The sequence below is a fragment of the Elaeis guineensis genome, chromosome 8 (genome assembly GCF_000442705.2).
Source record: "Elaeis guineensis isolate ETL-2024a chromosome 8, EG11, whole genome shotgun sequence".
In the NCBI taxonomy this organism is placed as follows: domain Eukaryota; kingdom Viridiplantae; phylum Streptophyta; class Magnoliopsida; order Arecales; family Arecaceae; genus Elaeis; species Elaeis guineensis.
Genome location: NC_026000.2, coordinates 5,009,938 through 5,031,967, shown reverse-complemented (window position 1 = coordinate 5,031,967; position 22,030 = coordinate 5,009,938). Strand labels below are relative to the sequence as shown.

General features: G+C 36.2%; 1 protein-coding gene across 3 annotated transcripts; it reads right to left on the bottom strand.

The window, feature by feature from the left end:
- Positions 1-1,156: 1,156 nt before the first annotated feature.
- Positions 1,157-11,351, bottom strand: LOC105050669 (uncharacterized protein At1g32220, chloroplastic). Of its 3 annotated transcripts, XM_073261813.1 has the most exons (11): positions 11,172-11,351; positions 10,989-11,093; positions 10,092-10,215; positions 9,888-9,976; positions 7,943-7,998; positions 7,806-7,861; positions 6,797-6,890; positions 5,862-5,941; positions 2,119-2,165; positions 1,757-1,844; positions 1,157-1,579 (listed from the first exon to the last, which is right to left on the bottom strand). In XM_073261813.1, the coding sequence occupies exons 2-11, from the start codon at positions 11,042-11,044 to the stop codon at positions 1,406-1,408; spliced, it is 864 nt and encodes a 287-aa protein (XP_073117914.1). In that variant the 5' UTR covers positions 11,045-11,093; positions 11,172-11,351; the 3' UTR covers positions 1,157-1,405. The 3 variants fall into 3 exon arrangements, with proteins under 3 accessions (XP_073117914.1, XP_073117913.1, XP_073117912.1); XM_073261811.1 differs by lacking the exons at positions 1,157-1,579; positions 1,757-1,844 and having other exon boundaries at positions 1,862-2,165; positions 11,172-11,349; XM_073261812.1 differs by lacking the exons at positions 1,157-1,579; positions 1,757-1,844 and having other exon boundaries at positions 1,859-2,165; positions 10,989-11,349.
- Between the last annotated feature and the right edge of the window lie 10,679 nt (positions 11,352-22,030).

The window sequence follows — 22,030 nt, the reverse complement described above, 5'->3', positions numbered from 1 at the left end:
CAGCATGTGAGATTATCCTCAAGGATCAAAAACAAAGACTGTTGCCTCTACTTTTTTGCCCTGGTGCTTGTTAAAATCACATTGGAAAGGGGTGCAATCAATTCGCCGAGGCAAACAACTTGAATGAAGGAGATTAATGCATCCTCAATTTTGTATGTCAAAAATTAATGCAAGTCTGAATCATAAAACATGGAATGTTAGTAAGACTGAACGCAAACCACTTGGGTCGCTCTAGTTGTTTCTTATTGTTCTAGTTTCTAGATATGTAGGAGGAGCAGTCTTCTCTTTGGGGCTACATCTATTTAGACTCTCATATGGATATTATTTTTGGGCATGGTTATCATCATTATCTTTGTAGTTCAGACCAGTACAACTAGCAAGGTTTGGACTTAAGGTAAACCTAATGAACTTTCCTTTTCATCTATGGAATGAAATCAGGAATCGAAGTCCTTATAGTTTTACCTTGCAAGCAGTGCATACTTTTTTCGTTGATTATTTTTATTCTCGCTCCACACCCAGAGCAAGTCATCATCATGTTCTGGCAAGCACTCTTTTCCCCCCTCATGTTCTCGAGAGTTTTTGTAACAGCATCTGCTCCCGAATAATTCTCTTAATAATGTGACGCAAGTTCAGCGATCAACTCTAGAAAGAATATGAATTAGCAGCTACTGCAAATATTACAATTTAACAATCATTCCATGAAGATGAATTCACAAATTTGATGAAAATATTGTCAATTGAGAGAATTTAATGCTAACCAGAAGTATAGAACCATAGAACCTAGAACTCAAGGAGAGTTTTTTTTTTTTTTTTTTTTTTTTTTTTTTTTTTTGGTTTTTGTTGTCGTTGGAATTGATGTATGGTAGCTTAGGATGTGTAGGTCAGCAATGAATGGTAGCTTAGGAAGCCATGAATAGAAGTGCCATGCCGTCCTGTGGTTCAAGTGAAATTAGCCAAAGTCATCAGTCACACGATAGGTCATCTCCACCCTTGAACTGGTGCAACTCTGAAAGCATTGGCCATGACCAACCAGCAAAGAGAAGTCACAAGAAACCAACCTAATACTCCCAACATAGCCTCCCACTACCATGACATGCCGACCATTAATCATCGACCGAAATTTTGGCAGAACATGGGGACATGTGGCCAAGGCACAGAAGCCAATTTAAGAATCACATCTTATAAGGAAAAGCTATTTTTACACCAAAACAACCGCCCATGGAAAACTGAGTGCATGAAAACGGACAAGAGTTGAGCTCTGCATAAACTCATGCATTCTTATTACTTGGCCAGAATTTGATGAACAGAATTTTTATCATCCTTTATGGCCTGAATGGGAGGAACAAAAGTAAATTTTGCACCTTGAGATGGTGCTGATTTGTGATCATTTCCCCGGGGCAGGAGGTCACTTTTGCTCACCATAGCGCAGGATACCATATACATCAACAATGCCTGGAGGGAAAACTGGATCCGTTGCAGCTCTCACAGCAACCTTTGCAACAGAGGTAACATTCACTGGAGGAGTGAAGAGAGGACCCACAAGTGGGATTTGACTGAGTGGTTTTGCACGCCGAAAGACCTGCACAGTGCACACAATTGAACTAGTGATTCCAGGTCTTCCCAGTTCGATCTTATCATTGCATGTATAAGAAAAGTGTGAACTAGTGATTCCAGGTCTTCCCAGTTCGATCTTATCATTGCATGTATAAGAAAAGTGTGGCGGACTGAATGTGTGCGTGTGAGAGAGAGATTTTACCATCTCAAGTGGTGACCCAATAATACCTAGAGGTATCTTCGTACTCCCAACTTGGCGAGTCCCATATATAAAACCGGGCCTGAGTATACTCCTGTTAAAAAAAATAACATGCAAGTATATAACCGGGCCTGAGTACAATTCCTGTTAAAAAAAATAACATGCAATGTGAGCTCTCAAGCAATCTTAAGGTTCTCCACATGCTTGCAATGCACCGTGAGGCTTCCTGAAAGCCCTTGTTCTATAAACTAAAAGAATTTCTGATTTATTACCATTAATAAAGTAACAATTCCTAACAAGCTTTCAAAAAAATAAGGTTTTGGATTCAATACAGCTAAAATCAATGAAACTAAGATCAAGGAAACTGACCTCCATATGTAAATTTTGTTAACAACTCTGCTTCAGCAGCTCTCTGTGCCATAAATGAACAAGTTTTTTGTCATGAATGATAGATGCGCACAAAGCTAGCGCAAGATCACAATCATGAACAGAACTGATAAAGCTAGGAAGATGAATAAAAAAAAAAAGCAAAGAAGTGGTAAAGCTAGGAAGATGAATAAAAAGCAAAAAATATTTACATCAAGAAAACTCACAAATGATAGGTCAAGAATCCCAGGAAGCTAGCAACAGTCTACAAGCATACTACACTTTCTGTTGTCACATGCAGTCAAGATATGACAAGTCAGTCTCCCATGTCAAAAAGTTAATCATCACCAACAAAGCTTATCTAGCTTCTCTAGGATGGTATAATAAATCTTTTGAAATTAGTTCCTATAAGGGTTAAGTGCTCCTAGAATATGATCCAACCAAAACTGTTTCCACTAAACTTACTTTTCCCCTCATTTGACCACTTACATGTCCATGGATCCATTCCCAAGTCAACACACTCCCCATTACACATCCCAGAGCACTTACACATTAACCTTCCCTCCAGTCTTCATCGCACATAATTATACCATCTCGATCAGTCATCACTAATGCCTTGTGCTATGCAAATTTAAGCTGCATTCAGTATACGAGTTTTTAACCCTATCCTTCATAGTTTTACCACCCATCCACATCAGTATTCCAATATCTACAACATTTATCTCATGAATTAGTGCCATTCTGTAAAATGCAATAATGCAACAATATAACAACATTGTTCTTGACCATTATCAGGCAAAATCTTCAGAGACCTTCCTGGCATCTGACCATCAAACAATTCATAAGTAAATATTGACTTCATTAACTGCATTCTGGTTCTATTGAACAGTCAAATATATTTCTCCATTTGTATGCCATGTTGCAAATACAAACAGACAAAGTATCGAGAACATACAGATCCAAGATAAGGAAATGAGATCCAGAGCCTCCAAAATGTCAAAAAGTGAGCAAGAGATGACAGAGAACAACGCTAGGAACAAAATAAAATGGCAGAGCATGCTGGCCTAAATGGATTGAAGCAAGTAGATTCAAGAGGCAGAGAAGATCAAATCCAACAACCAAAAGAACCATAGAGAACAACCTGAAGAGAAGTGATGATAAATTTCAAGATGAACAACATGGTCTCAAATCAATGCCCAAATCAACTGAATCAAAAACCTGATTATTTCAAGGAAGGTGTCATTTCAATGCATATGGTAGCTCTCAAAAAGCATACTGATGAAGTTAGATGGATGACAAAGATGAAAATAATTTAAAACAGCCTAGTTACACTTTAGGTCTCCACTTGACAACCATGTATCGAAGTAATGTTCAAGCTCATACCAACATCAAAATTTCATCTGAATGGCAACTTCCCCACTTTTTTGTTTGGACAGAAAAGTAGGGGCCCCAGCAATCAGTTTATAAATTCAAAGGTATTTAAAGAATTGGATGTTATTTATAACATTTCCTTGGACTCTCAAAAATTGTTGTGTATCCAACAAATGTTTTGCAGTTAAACACCAATAGGTAACCATATAAATTAATGAGCACAAAGAAGTTAACTCAAAGAGGACAGGCTGATAGCTCCCTCCATCCACTGATAGAGACTGGCAATAGACAAGCAGATCTCTCATGGCATGTCTCCAAAGTTGTGGATGTCTAGGAAGATAAGCGATGCTATGATACCTTAAATATTTATGATATACTGAACTAGGGGAAATTCCCAATGTATACACCTGAAGTTGACTATACCTCTAATAGTACAAAAATGCAAAGCACAAGAAACAACTTATGCACATACTGAACATGTTGTACAACCACTATCTAACCAGCCAAATTCATAAACACAATGACCATATTCTCATTTTGCTTACAAAATATAATGGATAACAGCTAGATAAGTTATCATTTTCATAGCACATGTTTTTGACCATAATGATACTACAGATCCCATGCACACACTCTGGTCTACATATTCTAGTGTCAATAAATGATAGGAAGTGTCTCTCTTTTTGTTCCACTTTTTAGGTTTGTTAATACTTTCTTAATTGTATTCTGCTAAACCAACAGGGGACAAGGCTTGATAATTATGGTCATGGCTATGCTTTATTATATCAAAACAATAGTGATGAAGAGATTGAGAATCACGACCACATTGTACAACAGCCTAGTCTAATTTAATTATCATCATATCTTAACTGTTTCTGTGCATGTCACCTCAGTGGCTCAAAATAGTAGATGTTGATGAGGTGAAACATACTTCATCATGCACTACAGCATTAAATATTTAACAATTGTGCACCAGCATTTATGAATTAAAATAATTCTGCATGCCCGTAAGTGTTTAGCATCAACATCTACTATTTTGAGCCACCAAATAACAGATAGCTGAAGTTCATGATAAGGTTGCAGAAGAATGATAAACCATAGACAAAATATTATGTGGAGAGCTACGGAAATAAAAGTTCACCACTGGGCCAAAAGAGAGAGAGCAAGAGAGAGAGAGAGAGAAGAAAAGAAAAATCTGCAACCTCAAAGCATAACACTCAAAGTAGTTATAATTTTTTCTGTCAGATTCACAGCTACTATATAGACATCACCTTTTTCTCAGTGATAGTCTTATGAGACATTGACTTTGTTGATGGCTCTGTCAATGTCAACAGCATGCTCATCTAATTAAAAAGTTATCAATTTGTAAGAAGACTGTCTAATTTACCTAAGTAGTCAGTATGAACTACATGTAAACTAAATACAAACCGATGAATGAGAAATTTATTAAGGCCACAATTTGATCAGCTCAAGTCATGGTCCTTCACAATTTCAACCTATCTAGACTTCTAATTTCATATTTTTGGCAATTTTTACTCAAGTTAAATGAGTTACAATAGATCAAGTCCTTAAGTTTCAACTTTAGTAGTTTGACCTGTTATGGTGGATCAACCCAGAACTGAAGACTTTTCAAGAACAAGTCACAGTTGAAGCAAGACCACCAGAGAGCACCGCTAGGTTCAGCTGAATCGTGTTTCAGCTAGATGCAACTTCTTCTGACAAACACAAATCATTTCCAAAAGTTGTTAGAACTGGAACTACAAATCTCATTTAAATCATGACAGTTCGTTGCAACCATAAGATTCATAGAGCCAGTGCAACATATAGATGTAATGGGTTTTCTTTGTGGTTACTGCTCTAGAAGTTCCACTGACTGGTAGATCAAACAACTAATAACTTTAGGTATTGAGTCCACTAGAAATCTTTAATAACTGCAGTATGTCAACTACAAAGTTCTAGATTATATACTGAGGTGTCGACATTCATTAATAATCTATGAATGACCATGATTTTTTTTGTTAAAACTATAAGCAATGGAATAGTTTAGCAATGTCTAGATGATTATACACCTCAAGTCCTATTTTCTTAACTACAAGTAATTAAAACTTGCATCTGAACTATTATGATTCTTAAGCTTAACTTACCGCCATAGTTCCCAGAAAAGATACAATTAAACATCTAGATTATTAAATAACAATACCTTTCCCTCATAATAACCTTGTAACACATAACTTGCAACACCAAATCAGCAGCCGAGATATATATAAATTTTTTACATGTAGCTGAATCATTATGGTGTCTTAAGCTAAACTTACTGCTGTAGTTCCCAAAAAAGATACAATTAAACATCTAGATTATTTAAGGACAATACCTTTCCCTCATAATAACCTTGTAACAGATAATTTGCGAGACCAAAATCAGCAGCTGAGATATATACAAATCTTTTTACGCCTGCAATAACAAGGACATAAGGTGCCAGATAATTGAATTTTTAACCACTGGCGTACATTTCATCTAGAACAAGGACAACTAAACAGCCTGCATGAACAGTCATAAGATGTATGCTAGTAACTGTATTAAAAAAGACTAATAAGGCAACAAGACATAAATAGACATATCTTTCTGTATTGTTTTTCTTTCTTGTAACCCACCACCAACCAAAACAAAAAACATTGTAACAGGTACAGCATACACAAGTCAAGCAGAGAGAACAAAAAGGAAATTAGACTTTTATTTTGAACACTAAGCAATTTAAAATATGAAGAAAAAAAATATCAACCACGCATGTCCATGCAACTAAAAGATATGCCCATGCTCATGATGTACAGGAAAATATTAAGAAAATAAATATATGAAGTGAGAGAAATATGCACAGAAATATAGAATAATGAATCAAGGTAATGAAATTAAAAACAACAGAATTTACAAACAAATAAATAGCAGAAATTTTCAAGCTAGTAATTTTCAAAACAATTCAATGTGTAAGTTTTCAAGTCCTTTTGGATTAAAATACTATTGACCTCCCCATGTGCTGATGCTGACTTTGCCTAATGATTCACAAAATCTTTTTTTTCTTTTTTTCTCACCACATATTTTTGGGTTTGATACCACAGAGCTGGAAGTGGATTTAGCCCAGTTGTTCCAGTCCATCACCTCAGACTATTTACCAGTATAATCAAATATTTTATGTAATTTTCCACTGTTCTCTTTCTTCTGGCCTTAGTTTTCTGGTATTCTGAAAGACAATTTTGGTTTTCAAAGGATGATATCTGATGGTAATAAGAAAATACAGTAACATGTAAATACCTTGCTCAGAAGCTGCTCTGATAGCATTGATGTTTGCAGTTCCATTGATCTTATACATATGAGAATTTGACCCGAAGCCTCCAACACATGATATCTGCAAGAGGTTTTGGGTATTAATTATTTAACAATGCATAACATTACTTAACTACAATCTTGCATGTATTTAGGTCAGAAATTACAAATAAAAAGGTGGTTCTGCAAAGTTTAGACATAATTGTTCTGTTCTTTCTAAATTTTGTACATAATGATATGTGGTGTATATTGTTCGCATAAAGAGAAGCTGTCTGCCAAAATGTGATCAACATAAGCCAGCAAAGTTGGAGAGAGTGGCAGCCGTAACCATTCAAGATCCTAATAAATAGGAAAACACCCCAATCCGATACAAGGCAAGACTGAGGATCAAGACAAGCAGCAGCAGACTATTAAAATGATCGTGCAGGCACCAATCGGATAAGACCCATAAAAGAAAAGCGATGATGTATCATATCCATAAGCAATAAGCTTCTTGTATTGGAATCAAACATAAACATTTCATTTTTCTCCATACCTTGACTCTTTTTTATTATTATTAAGTCCAATTTCAATCAAAGAAAACAGCATTGCTTTTTAAGGTAGACATCAGATATCAGCCCTCATCCTGCCTTACACTCGTTTTAGGTCCAGAGAAAAAGGGAAAAGAGGGCAAAAGAAACTGAGAAACAAATCCAACTTCTAAAATATTATCAAGAAAATGGGAATAAAATAATAGAGATCATGTCATCTCACACTCCAAAATTACTTCTATAGAACAAGGTTACGGTCAAGGGAGAATATATGGAAAAAAGGCAACAAATTTATAAATATTCAGTCTCCAAGCTAAATTAATGAGGCCGCCGCCACCACCAACATCTCCAATTTAACTGCAACTACCCCCAAGCCATTTTCTGATGTTTAAAACTTCAAATATACTCCTCATGTGCTAATGCTAAGTAGTATAGACTATAGAGTATCTAAGCAAGCAATGGCATACCACAGCAGTTACACCATTCATAACATCCTTCAATGAATCAGGTAAGAGAAGGTTTCCTGCCAAAGAGAAACAAGTTTCAAACTTCACCAAAATGTAGTTCCAAGAACAAAGCAATGTGCTTATATTAGATGTTCTACCTTGGTGCCACACAACTTTATCAGCCCATGATTCATGTATCGATGACCTTCCAGATCTGAGAAACAAATAGAAGCATGTTGATAGTCCAAGTAGGTTTCTTTGAAGGTTCAAATTACCGTATACTATAAAGGCACGAAGTTAGAACAATCCCCACCCCCACCCAGAAAAAAACAGAATCCAATAAAAGATTAAGTTATTCTAGATAGAAAGGTGAATGCATCTAAAATTATATGTAAACATATATTTTTGCAGCCAGAAATTATAGAACAAGTAAATAGTGAAGAAGTAGTTGACAACAGCAGAAAATATAAAACCTACTGAACAAAGGACACCAACTACATTAAGCTAGTTCAAGCAACATATTGGCATAAATATAAAAATCACCCTGACATGGAAAGGTAAAATATAAACTATGTGAAGAGAAAATGGAACATAGACATTTCATTCTTAAGGACAGCCAAAATGGAGCCACCGATTGAAACTATGTTGAATCAGAACTTGCAATTTACAAGTTGCTAGAATTGGAACATAATTTTGAGTGCATCAGGACTCAGGAGTATCAAAATCAGAGAATTCATATCCTATAACCAGGGCTAAGCAAAAAATATAGCTAGAATCTGAGAGCCTGATTTTCAGCAGTCCACTTTTCTATTCTTTTAATGGTTCCATGTGTGATATCTTAGCCAAAGTAGTGAATTTATTTTTCCACCATTTGTGCTCACAAGCGGCAAAGATGCAAGGGAAAGGTCCATGACCACTTCAATAGAATTGGACTATCCTACAATATACAGAACTCTAGATATAGAGCATGGTAAGACACCTTTAACGGGGTGTTTGGGTGGGAGAGTTGGGATCTAGAATGGGAATGGGAATAGATGACTCCCACTCCAACCATTTGATTGGGGAGAGTCCCATTCGGACTCTGGTTCCGGGATGGAATAGGAATGGCTCAATCCCCCTAAAACCCAATCCCAACTCTCCCCTAAGGATTCAAATCTCGATTGTGATTTTGATTCCGGTCATGGACCAAATGCTTCAAGGGATATAGCCATTCCAATTCCCATTCCAATACATTCCAATTCCCATCATGAACCAAACACCCCCCAAATGCAATTGTGTTAAAATTGCAACAAAGATGTATATTTCCACTAAGAACAGAAAATACAGTGCTCTCCATTGTTTTGGCTGGCAAAAACCTGAACACCACCTTCTTGTGAAGCAACATATCATATTAGATTTGTCACAATCCACCAATAGAAGGGCCACTGTCTCTTTATAGATGGAATATTTCCCAGAGGAATCCTAGTTCAAAGTAGAGTCATACATGACACCCAATTTTCAAAAAGGCATAAGCAACGAAAAGTTGTTATTTAAAAATCTTCCAATGCCAACAATATGCTCATCAAACTTATGCATGGAACCTCCTTATTCTTCCCAGTTCCCACTCAATTTTCACAGATAAAATAAGAACCACTTCAGCTATAATGATTTCACAGAAAGATGTTCAGTGCATTACATGCAGTTGTTTCGCGGAAATAGATATTCTATTATTTTCCATGCCCAGTCCTTTTATCACCAGTTCTTGAGGTTTTATGGACTCTACTGAGGTTTGATATGAGTGTGCCAATGTTGAACTCTCTTCCCCTTGTCCAGCTTAGCCAGTAAATTTTCTCTTTCTGCTCTTATATCTACCATTAACTCCAAGCAAGAAGTTCCCACTTTACCGTCCCTGCTACTCATTTCCATCTCTATTGTAGCAGGCAATTTGACAAGCCAAGTATCTTCACTAATCAGTTGATTCTCATAATGGAAATATATATACAAGAGCATACTATGTGAATTTTACTTTACCAAGAAAATATAAAGAAAGATAGATGCAGACCCGATTAGTACTCAAGGCACAAAAGCCCTAAATTGAATCATGTGATTCCAAAAATACACTACCTGCTAAGACTAGAAACAGACAAGCCATGCACTAAAGCTTCTTTGCAAACATGTGAACCAACAAAACCATTGCCGCCCAATACCAGCAACTGTAACAAGAGAAGACAAGGAATATTTAGAGAAGGGTTATCAGAACGAACCCAGGACATACCATACATGTAAATGAGCAATGTGAACCATGTTCCAAAAGTAATTTGAGACAACCTTATCTGATGGAGGCGGTGGCACTTTGAGTGTCTCTGCTTCCTCTACTTTGAAAGGCTCATCTACGTGATTAGAATCAGTAGACAATAACCTGCCATTGCTTAATAGACCTGATGTACTGAAACTAATAACATAGAAATAGAGAGTCAGAGAAATTTTTATATATAAAAAAGGAAATGTTGTCGAGTAAATGACTGGGAAGCATGACACAAGGTTAGAAAAACAATTGCCAACATTATTAATATTGAAATGGCCAGAAAAATAACATGCATACTAAACATTTTAGGTAGATAACAAAGCTGATAGCTACCAACATGTATACTAAACTATCTAGATAGGTTACGGCCTGTTCACAAGAATGCTGTATCAATACTTACAAAAAAGAGCTGTTTTACTACTACAACTTATAAGTTTCCTAACATATTGAAGCTCTGAAAAACCAACATTTTGTCTATAACCTAGCATAATAAAGACCAATAAATCCCTAATTTCCAACAAGAACCTAAACTATGGATTGCAGATAGACAAAACAGAATCCACTGGGAGGAGGTTACATGTAGATATAACGGGAGGCGCTACCCCAACTGTTTGGCCTGGGAAATTCTCATACCATTAAATCAAAAGATTAATGGTTCTCCTCCCATCATCCTCCGGGGGATCAAGAACAGAACCAGCCTAACAGATTTTAATGAAGAAAGTGCAGCTACTTTCTTCTTTTTATCTCTCTCATTTTTATTTGCTTCTTGGCACAGATTATTTAAACAAATGGCAGTTACAATAGCATATGATGGTATTGTTAAGCCTTTTTTTACATAAAAGACAACGAATTTTATCAGATTACAAATTACGAGAAATGGCTGTATAAAAGGACAAAAATCAGAGGAACGGTGGGCATACTATAATCGAGAGAGGGAGGACTTCGAATGGATCAAACGCGAGACAATCGACCTCATCTGGGAATTCCCTTCTCTCGTCTTCTCTTTCTGGATACCTTCTCTTGTTCTGAAGCAATGGAAAAGAGAACGGAAACGAGTAAGATGGGTGTAATCAATTCTAGAAAGGAGATTGAGGTTGATCTACTCTGATGTGCAGTGAAATCCCGCGCTACGAGTTGCAAGGGATTCGTAACGATGCAGTTAGTTTGGGCTCTTGGTCTTTGACTCTTTGTTTTGGCCTCTAGAGAATTCGAGAGAGAGGGAGGGGGAGAAATGGGGGCGAGGAAAAGGTGGCACGCAGCAGCAGCCAAGGCTACTGGTGCGTGTGGTCTAAAGCTCGGGCGCGTAGCACCGCTAAGGTGCACGCACCCGTCGGTTTTTTTTTTTTTTTTTGGTGAAACCTGGAGCCAGAGACTATTCTTTCATAAAATCAAAGTCCAGAAACAACATGCTGCCACTCCAACTAAAAGGAACCCACCAACAACAGTATAACCCCGTTAGCAAAGTGAACCTGCTACAAATCCAGCCACAGCAAAAATCCAGTTCCCAGATTTCAGATTCGAACCTGTTCCAACTTCCAAGATGATATAAGACCCAGCTATAATTGGCTATTCATAACCAGCAGCAACTCTTGTACCCATAGAAATTTGCTCCATCGCTATCGTCTTCGTCTACAAGCTTCACCGGTGCGATCTTCATGCAAAATAATAGCCAGATTATGATACCCAAAAAAAGTCTGTTTGCCAAGCCAATCTATAATATATATATATATATATATATATATATATATATATATATATATATATATATATATATATATATATATATGAAAGCTGAAATTGAGAGAATGTAGATTAGTAATTTAAACTGTCTACTTAAACAATAAATTCTCATCTATGAATATCATATGGATCAAAATAAATCTTAAATATACCACGTGAAAATAAAGAGAGTGTGTGAAAAGCATTCTATTCTTCAAACATGCACTCATTAAAAATGAAGAGAGAGAATGAAAAACAATATGTAATTACATGACTGAATTAAAATCCGCTCATATGAATTAAATTATATTATTAAAGCATTATGTTATTATACTTTTACAATTAAAGCTCACTTATATATGTAGCCGAGAATGTAGATTGACATCAGAAATTTAGATGGACGGTATTTTGCCATTGATTTACTATTTCGAGTTTCATGAATTTATTATTGACAATGATTGGATATTGTTTAAAAGAAAATTTTTCATTATTGATGATATATAATGCTCATCAATACTCATTTTAAATTATTATTTATTTATTTATTATCAAAATTAATAATTAATTTTAATAAATGATACATTATGTGATGTAGAACCAGCACGCAACGTGCGGGCACAAAATGTTAGATGTATGTCCTAAAAGCTAATATGCCTGACACATTATAATATTTTTAAGATACAATTTGTACTTAATATATTGATATGATCAATAAAAGGGACAAGTTCTTTTTCATTCAAGTGTAATGTGTCCTTGAATCATTTATAGAATTAGTTTCGATACATATTCTCAAAGTGTTGAGAATTAGAGACATGTATTTAATTCCTAAAGGCTCCCGATCATAGGATCATCATGAAGACGATGATAGATCCGGATAGACTAGCGCACAAATCACTTCATTCGGAATAGATGGATCTCTAATCTACTATGTAAAGACACAGGACGACAAGTGTGAGTGATTGTTAGAGAACAACTAGCATTAAGTGTGACCATACGAGAGATCACTTGGATTTCTATTCAATCGTCAGTGATTGTGTCAATGATGTAGTTATGTGACTGGTCCTTTGACTTGAGATGGTGCTGGTACTCACAGTGAGTCTGCTCGAGTTTGATTGACACATAAACATGGATCTCAATGAGCCCTTGTAGTGAATGTTGGCAACAGTTGGTCCACTGCAGCAGTGGGGTATGCATCAAGATAGGATCTATCGACCTTAATAGAGAAGAGTAGTCCTATAGAATTTGAGAGGCTAAGTCCAAGAGTCTGTGGCCACAACAGTGTGATTGATGGAAAAGAGTTTCCATAAAAGTCACAACTGAACTCGAGCTAATCAATCTATCATATGACTGATGTTGAGGTTTGACGATTTATCCATGACCTGCCATCTAGTCAGAACTCACAATAGAGAGACTGAATCACACGTTAACTACACCTAGAGATTTATTTCAGTTCTACTGGATTGTCACTACATACTGCTAGGTGTCACTGATGGATTGTGAGAGCTCACTAAGATTGTTCCGGATCGATAATCCTTGCTGAGTTAGAGTGGAATCGTTCCGATCCATTGAAAAGAGTTTCAATGATATAATGATAGAGATCATTGTATATCTTACTACCCAATAGAATTGAACCTATGGGGTCACACAACAAAGAAATTAGACTTGGAATAAGAAATTGAGCTTATGAAGTGTCAATTGGGTTTAGAGAAATCTATTGGATTCATGATAACCTTGCTAGCACATAGTTGGAGCCAATTCCTCTTTCCGTTAGGATTACTTATTTGATAAGATAATTCTAACTTAATTATCTGCTAATAATCCACATGAATAAGATTTATGAGACTCCAATTATTGGGTGTCTAAGGTTATGGATCATATAAATTAAGGGTGTAAGTTTCTTATGAATCTCCTTGATAATTATTATGGGGCGTCACTTTGATTTGATCAATTTGGACGTGTCCATTAATTAGAATGTCTTTGGTTTTAATTATGGGGTGTCTCTTGAATGCAAAAGAGGGTGTCTAATTATGGGTGCAAGAGCTCTAATAGTTGGTGCCTAATGGGCTTCCTAATGTAAGTTGGATAACTTAAGTTAATAAGAATCCTAATACAAATAGGATTTGTATTATGAGATTGAATAGGATTCAATCCTTATGCCTATTTAAAGAGACCTCCCCTAAGGTCTCTAGAGTATCAAAACCAGCAGTCCCTCACACCCAAAGGCTCTCCCTATGCCCTCTCTTCCTCTCCCTTTCTCTTCTCTCGGTTGTTCTATATATCTCTTCCTTGGGACGTGCGTCTCAAAGAGTTTCATGCCTAAAGGAGTTTGGGTGCTTCTTTTTTGTTGGTTTTTAGGATCTGGTAGCAGCACATAGTTAAGAGAAACTCTAGAGAAGAGTAGAAGAAAAAGATCAAGGAGAAAGATCAAGTGTTGATCACGATCCATGCTTCGTTCAGATTCGACAGGCTGAATTTTGAAGAATCAAAATTTAGATTATAGAAGATTTTTCTAGGCTGATCCTAAGTGGATACTGGTAGAGGTCGGATACTTGTACGGCTAACAGAGAGTCTCGTCTCTTTCAGATCTAGTTTTGAAGAAAGAGATTACGAAATAAGTATGTGATTTGATTACAATCTGAATTTCAGCATATATCAATTTCAGCATATGAAATAGATCCATGTGATTTATATTTTTATGTATGCAAAATTTAGATTAAAAATATTTTAATCTTATTTTTCACTGCGGTGTTTAGAAAATAAAAGTTTTGAAACACATATGCATGCACTAAATCCAGAATTCCAACAGTGATGTCAGAGCCATGGATTTTCATATGCTAAATTTTGATACATATATTTTTGAAAAGATTTCAAAATTAATTTTTTTTTTGATACATAAGATGTATGGATGGATCTTCAAATCTAAAATTTAATTTTAGATTTAGTTTTAGAACATATAGTTGATATGTTGTTGCATGCATAGATCTGAATTTTGATCTAGTAAAAGTTTTAATTAATGTTCATATGAAATATAAATGCATGCATGAAATCTAAAATTTTTTTATAATCTAAATTTTGATTCATATATGTGATATATGATTACATATTTAGATCATAAATTTATTTTTAGTCTCATTCATGATTAGTATATGAGATATATGATATCATGCTTGGATCTGAAATTTTGTTTAGATCTAATTATACATGCATATATATAATGTATATTTGTATATTAAAATCTAAAAATTATTTTTATATTTTAAAACTTACTTTCATACAAAGAATTTAGATCTGAAATATGATTTTAGAATCTGAAATTTGTGTTTGTGCATGAGAGTTTTGGTCATGAAAAAATCAAAAATTAAGTCATGTAATAGGATTACATCTAAAGTTTTTTATTTGAGTCATATGGGTCTAATTCGATTAAGTAATTGATCAAATCAAGTCAAGTATTGAATTGAGTTAGATCAATTAAATTAATAATCATACAATTATTGTCGATCAAATCGATCGAGTTCTATATGTAGAATCGATTAACCTAAGGACCTAATTTGGCTCGTTGGTTTGAGCTCGATTCGCTTGAGCTAACCAATTCTGATCAATCGATCTATTGGTGTCTAAGACAAGTTAATGAGATGTGATTATTTAATTGATTTCGTTAGCCGATCCGATCAATCTATTGGTGAAGGCAACGGGGGACCCCCACCGATCTCTACTTATCTGGTCAATTTGGAAGGTTGGGTCTTGAATTAGATTGCTTAGCAATCTGGTTTAGCCCATGCCACTTAGATCGATCATACGATGATTGATTAGATGAGATCTAAACCTAAACCTCTCCACAAATATTAAGTCCATAGGTCTTCCACCATTGTAGATGTGCAGGTGTGCTATCGACGTTGACTGTTCTCGACTGGTCACAGTGGTTCAGTTGTATCGGGAACACGCAACCACTCTATTAGCAAAGAGTTGCTCCAAGATAAGGATGGAGTTGGACCTAATAATTGTTAAGTGAGGAATCCAATGACGGCCTTGCACCTGTTTGTGAACGGTGGATCGGACTTAACTAAGAAGTGTGGGCAATAACTGTTAAGTGAGCCCATATGATTTAGAGACCAAGTCGCTGCAACATGCTTAGTAAAGTATCTGGATAAGGAGTTGCTTACGCATCGTGTGCATGTTATCAATAACTGTTAGGTGAGGTGCATGTCATCGGTGGGACTGCAACACCCACTAGGAATCTTTTGTCGCGTCAGGATTTTTGTTTTCTTCTCGAAGAGTGGAGGGATCCAAAAAATTAGGAGTCATTATTTGCATCTTAAAATTTTCAAAAATAAATTAAAATATTAAGTACAAAAGTCTAACTTGAATCTCTACTTTTGCAGTTAAACCATCATGTCACCTCAAACCCTCTAGCTCGCATCCTTGAAACCAATCGTTTGACCTGTAATAATTACAAAGGCTGGCTCAAAAATCTCAAGATTGTCCTGATCTCAGAAAAGTTAAGCCATATTCTCGACCAGTATCCTGTTGTATTACCAAACCATATTACTGCTGAGTAGAGAGCTGCTTTTGAGAAGTGGACGGATAAAGATAATCAGGACAAGTGTTATGTGCTGGCGTCTATGTCAAACGAGTTGTAAAGTCAGTACGAGCATATTCCCACTGCTCGAGCTATGATCACTCACTTACAAGAGTTTATGGTAAGCAAAATCGTACTGTACGCTTCGAAGTATCTAAAAGACTCTTCAACCTCAAGATGCAAGAGGGTCAGTCTGTCCATGAGCACTGTATGATAGTGATCAAAGACATTGAGGAGTTTGGAAAGCTCGGGCTTATATGCAAAAGGAATTACAGATGGATCTGATCATTCAATTTCTTACCAGTTCATACAGTCAATTCATCGTGAATTTTCATATGAACAAACTTGACTGTACTATTCTCGAACTTGTCAACATATTGGTCACAACGGAGGGTACCTTAAAGAGTTCAAGGAGTATTGTTCTCGCTGTGGAGTAGATTTCTTCTTTTAAAAGAAAGTTTACTGGAAGGAAGAAGGTTAAATCCGTAAAGAAGCAAAAGAAAGAGAGCAAGCCGAAGAACGATGGTCCAAAAGCGGCTGAGACAAAGGGAAAGTTTTTTCACTATCATGCTAAAAGCCACTGGAGAAGAAATTATCCGAAATACCTGAAGAGCCTGAAGACCAAAAAGGATGATAAACCTTTTGAAGATATGCTCGTAATTGAATCTAACCTTACAATTTCTTCTACTTCTAGTTGGGTATTGGACTCTGGCTCAAGTACTCATATATATACCTCAATGCAGGGTCTGATAGAAAGTAAGAGGTTGAGGAAAGATGACTTGATCCTTCGGATCGGTAATGGAGCAAAGATTGCTGCGGAGGCCGTTGGCACTTACCCTCTTTGATTATCGTCTGGTGTTAGATTAGATTTAAAAGACTGTTATTATGTTCCTATAGCTAGTCAGAATTTAATTTTCATATCTGTGCTAGCACAGGAAGGTTTTGAAATTAGTTTCAATAAAGATTTTTATTCTATTTATTTATAAAATAAATTGGTTGTACGGGATCTTTCAATTGATAGTCTTTATCACTTGTATGTTGATACGAATGTAAACCTAAATGAGCAAATAGTGAGTGCCGTAAGCCAAAAGAGATCTAGAAATGAAATTAATCAGAAGTACTTGTGGCATCATAGACTAGGCCATATTGGAGAGGACAGGATAAACAGACTGAAGAAGGATGGGATCCTTGGCTCTCTTAACCCAAAGCCGTATCCAGCTTGTGAATCCTACCTTCGAAAAAAGATGGCCAAGTTGCCTTTTGTAGGACATGGGGAAAGGGCCACAGAGATATTTGCCCTCGTACACACCGACATGTGTGGGCTATTTGATATGCAGGCCAGGGATGGTTACACCTACTTTATTATTTTTACCAATGATTTGTCTCGGTACGGATATATGTATCTCATGAAACACAAGTCTGAAGCCTTTGAAAAGTTCAAAAAATTCAGGTATGAAGATGAATTAGAAAAGCAGATAGGCAAATCCGTTAAGATTCTTCGATCTAATCAAGGAGGTGAATATCTTAATCAAAAATTTCTGAATTATCTTAAGGACAATGGCATAGTCTCTCAGTGTATCCCTCCTAGAACATCTCAGCTCAATGGGATATCCGAAAGGAAGAACAGGACCCTATTGGATATGGTCAGATCCATGATGAGCTTCGTTGATCTATCCTTATTTCTTTAGGGACATGTCTTGTTAACTGTCATTCACTTATTGAATAGGATTCCATCAAAATCCGTTCCTACCACACCATATGAGATATGGTTCAGTAAGAAGTCGAGTCTGGGTTATTTTAAGATTTGGAGACGTCCGACCTATGTCAAGAGACAGATGGCAGAAAAGTTGGAGGATAGATCTATTATAGCTCGCTTTATAGGGTATTCAAAAGAATTCATGGGATACTGCTTCTACTTTCCATAAAATTATGATGTGATTGTGAGTCAAAATATCGTGTTCCTAAAAAAATAGTTTATCCAAGATGGCGGCAATGGGAGGTTAGTAGAGCTTGAAGAGAAAGTCTCTGAAGAGCCCAGAGCTATAGATCCTCAAGAACCCGTAGTCCATGAGCCAATAGTTAATGTTTCTCTACCACCTCATAGATTTAGCAGAATCTTCCAGCCTTTTGAAAGGTACATAAGTATGCTAATAGAGGAAGTGAAGGAAATGTTCCTTATCGGAGATAGGAGTTATACTGATGATCCTAATACCTTTGACGAGACGATGTCTGATATCGATTCTGAGAAGTTGTTAGATGCAATGAAGTCGAAAATTAACTCGATGCCCTCGAACCAAGTCTAGACTTTAGTGGATCCATCTAAAGATATTGTACCTATTGGATGTGAAAACTGCCTTCCTGAATGGATATCTCGAGGAGGAGGAAGATATCTATATGGAGCAGCCTATGGGTTTCACATTCGGTGATGGTGATCACAGAGTCTGCAAACTGTAAAAGTTCATATACGGATTAAAGCAGGCTTCTCGAAGTTGGAACCATCATTTTGATGAGGCAATCAAATCATTTGATTTCATCAAAAATGAAGAGGAACCCTGTGTATATAAGAGAGTTAGTGGGAGTGCAATCACCTTCTTCGTACTATACGCAGATGATATTCTCCTCATTGGGAATGATATTCCCATGCTGACTATGGTCAAAAGATGGTTGTCCAAAGAATTTTTCATGAAAAATCTAGGGACAGCGTCCTATATTCTCGGAATAGAAGTCTATAGAAATAGATCTAAACGGATGCTTGGCCTGTCACAAAAGCTATACATAGAGAAGGTGCTGAAGAGGTTCAACATGAAAAATTCTAAGAGAGGTCTTTTACCTCTTAGGCATGGTATTCGTCTCTTCAAGATGATATGTCTGATCACATCTGAGGAGATTCAGTACATGAGTAGGATTCCTTATATTTTGACAATAGAAAGCCTCATGTATGCTATGCTATGTACTCGACCTGATATTGTCCTTGCTGTGAGTGTCATGAGCAGGTATCAGTCGAATCTAAGTGATGAACACTAGATAGCTGTGAAGAATATCTTTAAGTATTTAAGAAGGACTAAGAATTTGTTCTTGGTCTTTGAAGGTGATTCTGAGTTGCGATTCGAGGATGTATTCTTGTTCGATTTACTAGAAGGATTCTGAGTAATCGATCAATAAAGGTTGAGTGTGCTATAGATGTATAGGACGAAATCTGATTTTAATGTTAGTTGTAGAACTGGATGTCATGCTATGATACAGTACTACAAAGACAATGGCACCATAGCCCTTGCCAAGGAGCCAATATCTCATCAGAAGTTCAAACACATAGAGCACCGATATACGCAACTATCTCATGTCGAGGTGCAAAGAGTAGACTCCATGAAAAATATGGCAAACCCATTGACTAAGCAGTTGAGCCAACCCAAAAATGAAAGTCCACTTTGAAAAGATAGGACTTAGATTTGTGGCCAATTGACTTTAATCCCAGTGGGAGATTGTTAGATGTATGTCCTAGAAGCCAATATGGCTGATATATTGTAATATTTTTAGGGTATAATTTTATACTTAATATATTGATATGATCAATAAAAGAGGTAATTTTTTTTCATTCAAGTGTAATGTGTCCTTGAATCGTCCATAAAATTAGTTTCGATACATATTCTCAAAGTGTTAAGAATTAGAGACATGTATTTAATTCCTAAAGACTCTCGATCATAGGATCATCATGAGGACGATGATAGATCCAGATAGACTGGCGCATAGATCGCTTTCTTCGGGATAGATAGATCTCTAATCTATTGTGTAGAGACATTGGACGACAAGTGCAGGTGGTTGTTAGAGAACAACTGGCACTGAGCGTGACCATTCGAGAGATCACTTGAATTTCTATTCAATCATCAGTGATTATCTCGATGCTGTAATTGTGTGACTGATCTTTTGACTTGAGATGGTACTGCTACTCGCAGTGAGGCTACTGGAGTTTGATTGACACATAAACATAGGTCTCAATGAGCCCTTGTAGTGGATGTTGACGACAGTTAGTCCACTGTAGGAATGGGGTGCGCATCAAGATAGGATCTATCGATTTTGATAGAGAGGAGTAGTCCTATGAGATTTGAGAGGCTAAGTCCAAGAGCCTATGGCAACAACAGTATAATTGATAGAAAAGAATTTTCATAGAAGTCACAACTGGACTTGAGCTAATTAATCTATCATATGACTGATATTGAGGTTTGACGATTTATCCATGACCTACCATCTAGTCAGGACTCACAATAGAGGGATTGAATCACATGTTAACTATACCTAGAGGTTCATTTCAGTTCTACTAGATTGCCACTATATACTGCTAGATGTCACTGATGGATTGTGAGAGCTCACTAAGATTATTTCAGATCGACAATCCTTGCTGAGTTAGAGTGAAATTATTCTGACCCATTGAAAAGAGCTTCAATGATATAATGATAGAGATCATTATATATCTCACTACCAGATAGAATTGAATCTATGGGATCACACAAGAAAGAGATTAGGTCTGGAACAAGAAATTGAGCTTATAAAGTATCAATTAGGTTTAGAGAAATCTATTGGATTCATGATAACCTTGCTAGCACATGGTTGGATCTAATTTCTCTTTCCGTTGAAATTATTTATTTGATAAGATAATTCTAACTTAATTACCTGTAAATAACCTAAATGAATAAGATTCATGAGACTCTAATTGTTGGATTTTTAAGGTTATGGATCATATAAATTAAGGGTGTGAGTCTCTTATGAATCTTCTTGATAGTTATTATGGGTCGCCACTTTAATTTGATTAATTTGGGTGTGTCTATTAATTAGAGGGCCTTTAGTTTTAATTATGGAGTGTCTCTTGGGTGCAAAAGAGGGTGTCAATTATGGGTGCAAGGGCTCCAATAGTTGGCGCCTAATGGGCTTCCTAATATAAGTTGGATAATTTAAGTTAATAGGAATCCTAATACAAATAAGACTTGTATTATGAGATTGAATATAATTCAATTTTTATGCCTATTTAAAGAGATCTTCTTTAAGGTCCCTAGAGCATCAAAATCAGTAGCCCCTCATACCCAAAGACTCTCCCTATGTCCTCTCTTCCTCTCCCTTTCTCTTCTCTTGGATGTTTTATACACCTCTTCCTTGGGACGCACGTCCCGAGGAGTTCCATGCCCAAAGAAGTTTGGATGCTTCTTTCTTGCTGGTTTCTAGCATCTGATAGTAGCACATAGCTAGAAAAAACTCTAGAGAAGAGGAGAAGAAGAAGATCAAGGAGAAAGATCAAGTATTGATCGCGATCTAGGCTTCGTTCAGATTCAGCAGGCTGAATTTTGGAGAATCAAAATTCAGATTATAGATGACTGTTTCAAGCTGATCCCTAGTGGATACTCGTAGAGCCGGACACTTGTGCGGATAACAGAGAGCCTTGTCTCTTTCAGATCTAGTTTTGAAGAAAGAGATTGTGAAACAGGTATGTGATTTGATCATAATCTGAATTTCAGTATATATCAATTTCAGCATATGAAATAGATCCATGTGATTTTATATTTTTATGCATGCAAAATTTAGATTAAAAATATTTTAATCTTATTCTCTGCTGCGGTGTTTAGAAAATAAAAATTTTGAAATACATATTTATACACCAAACCCAGAATTCCAACACAAAAC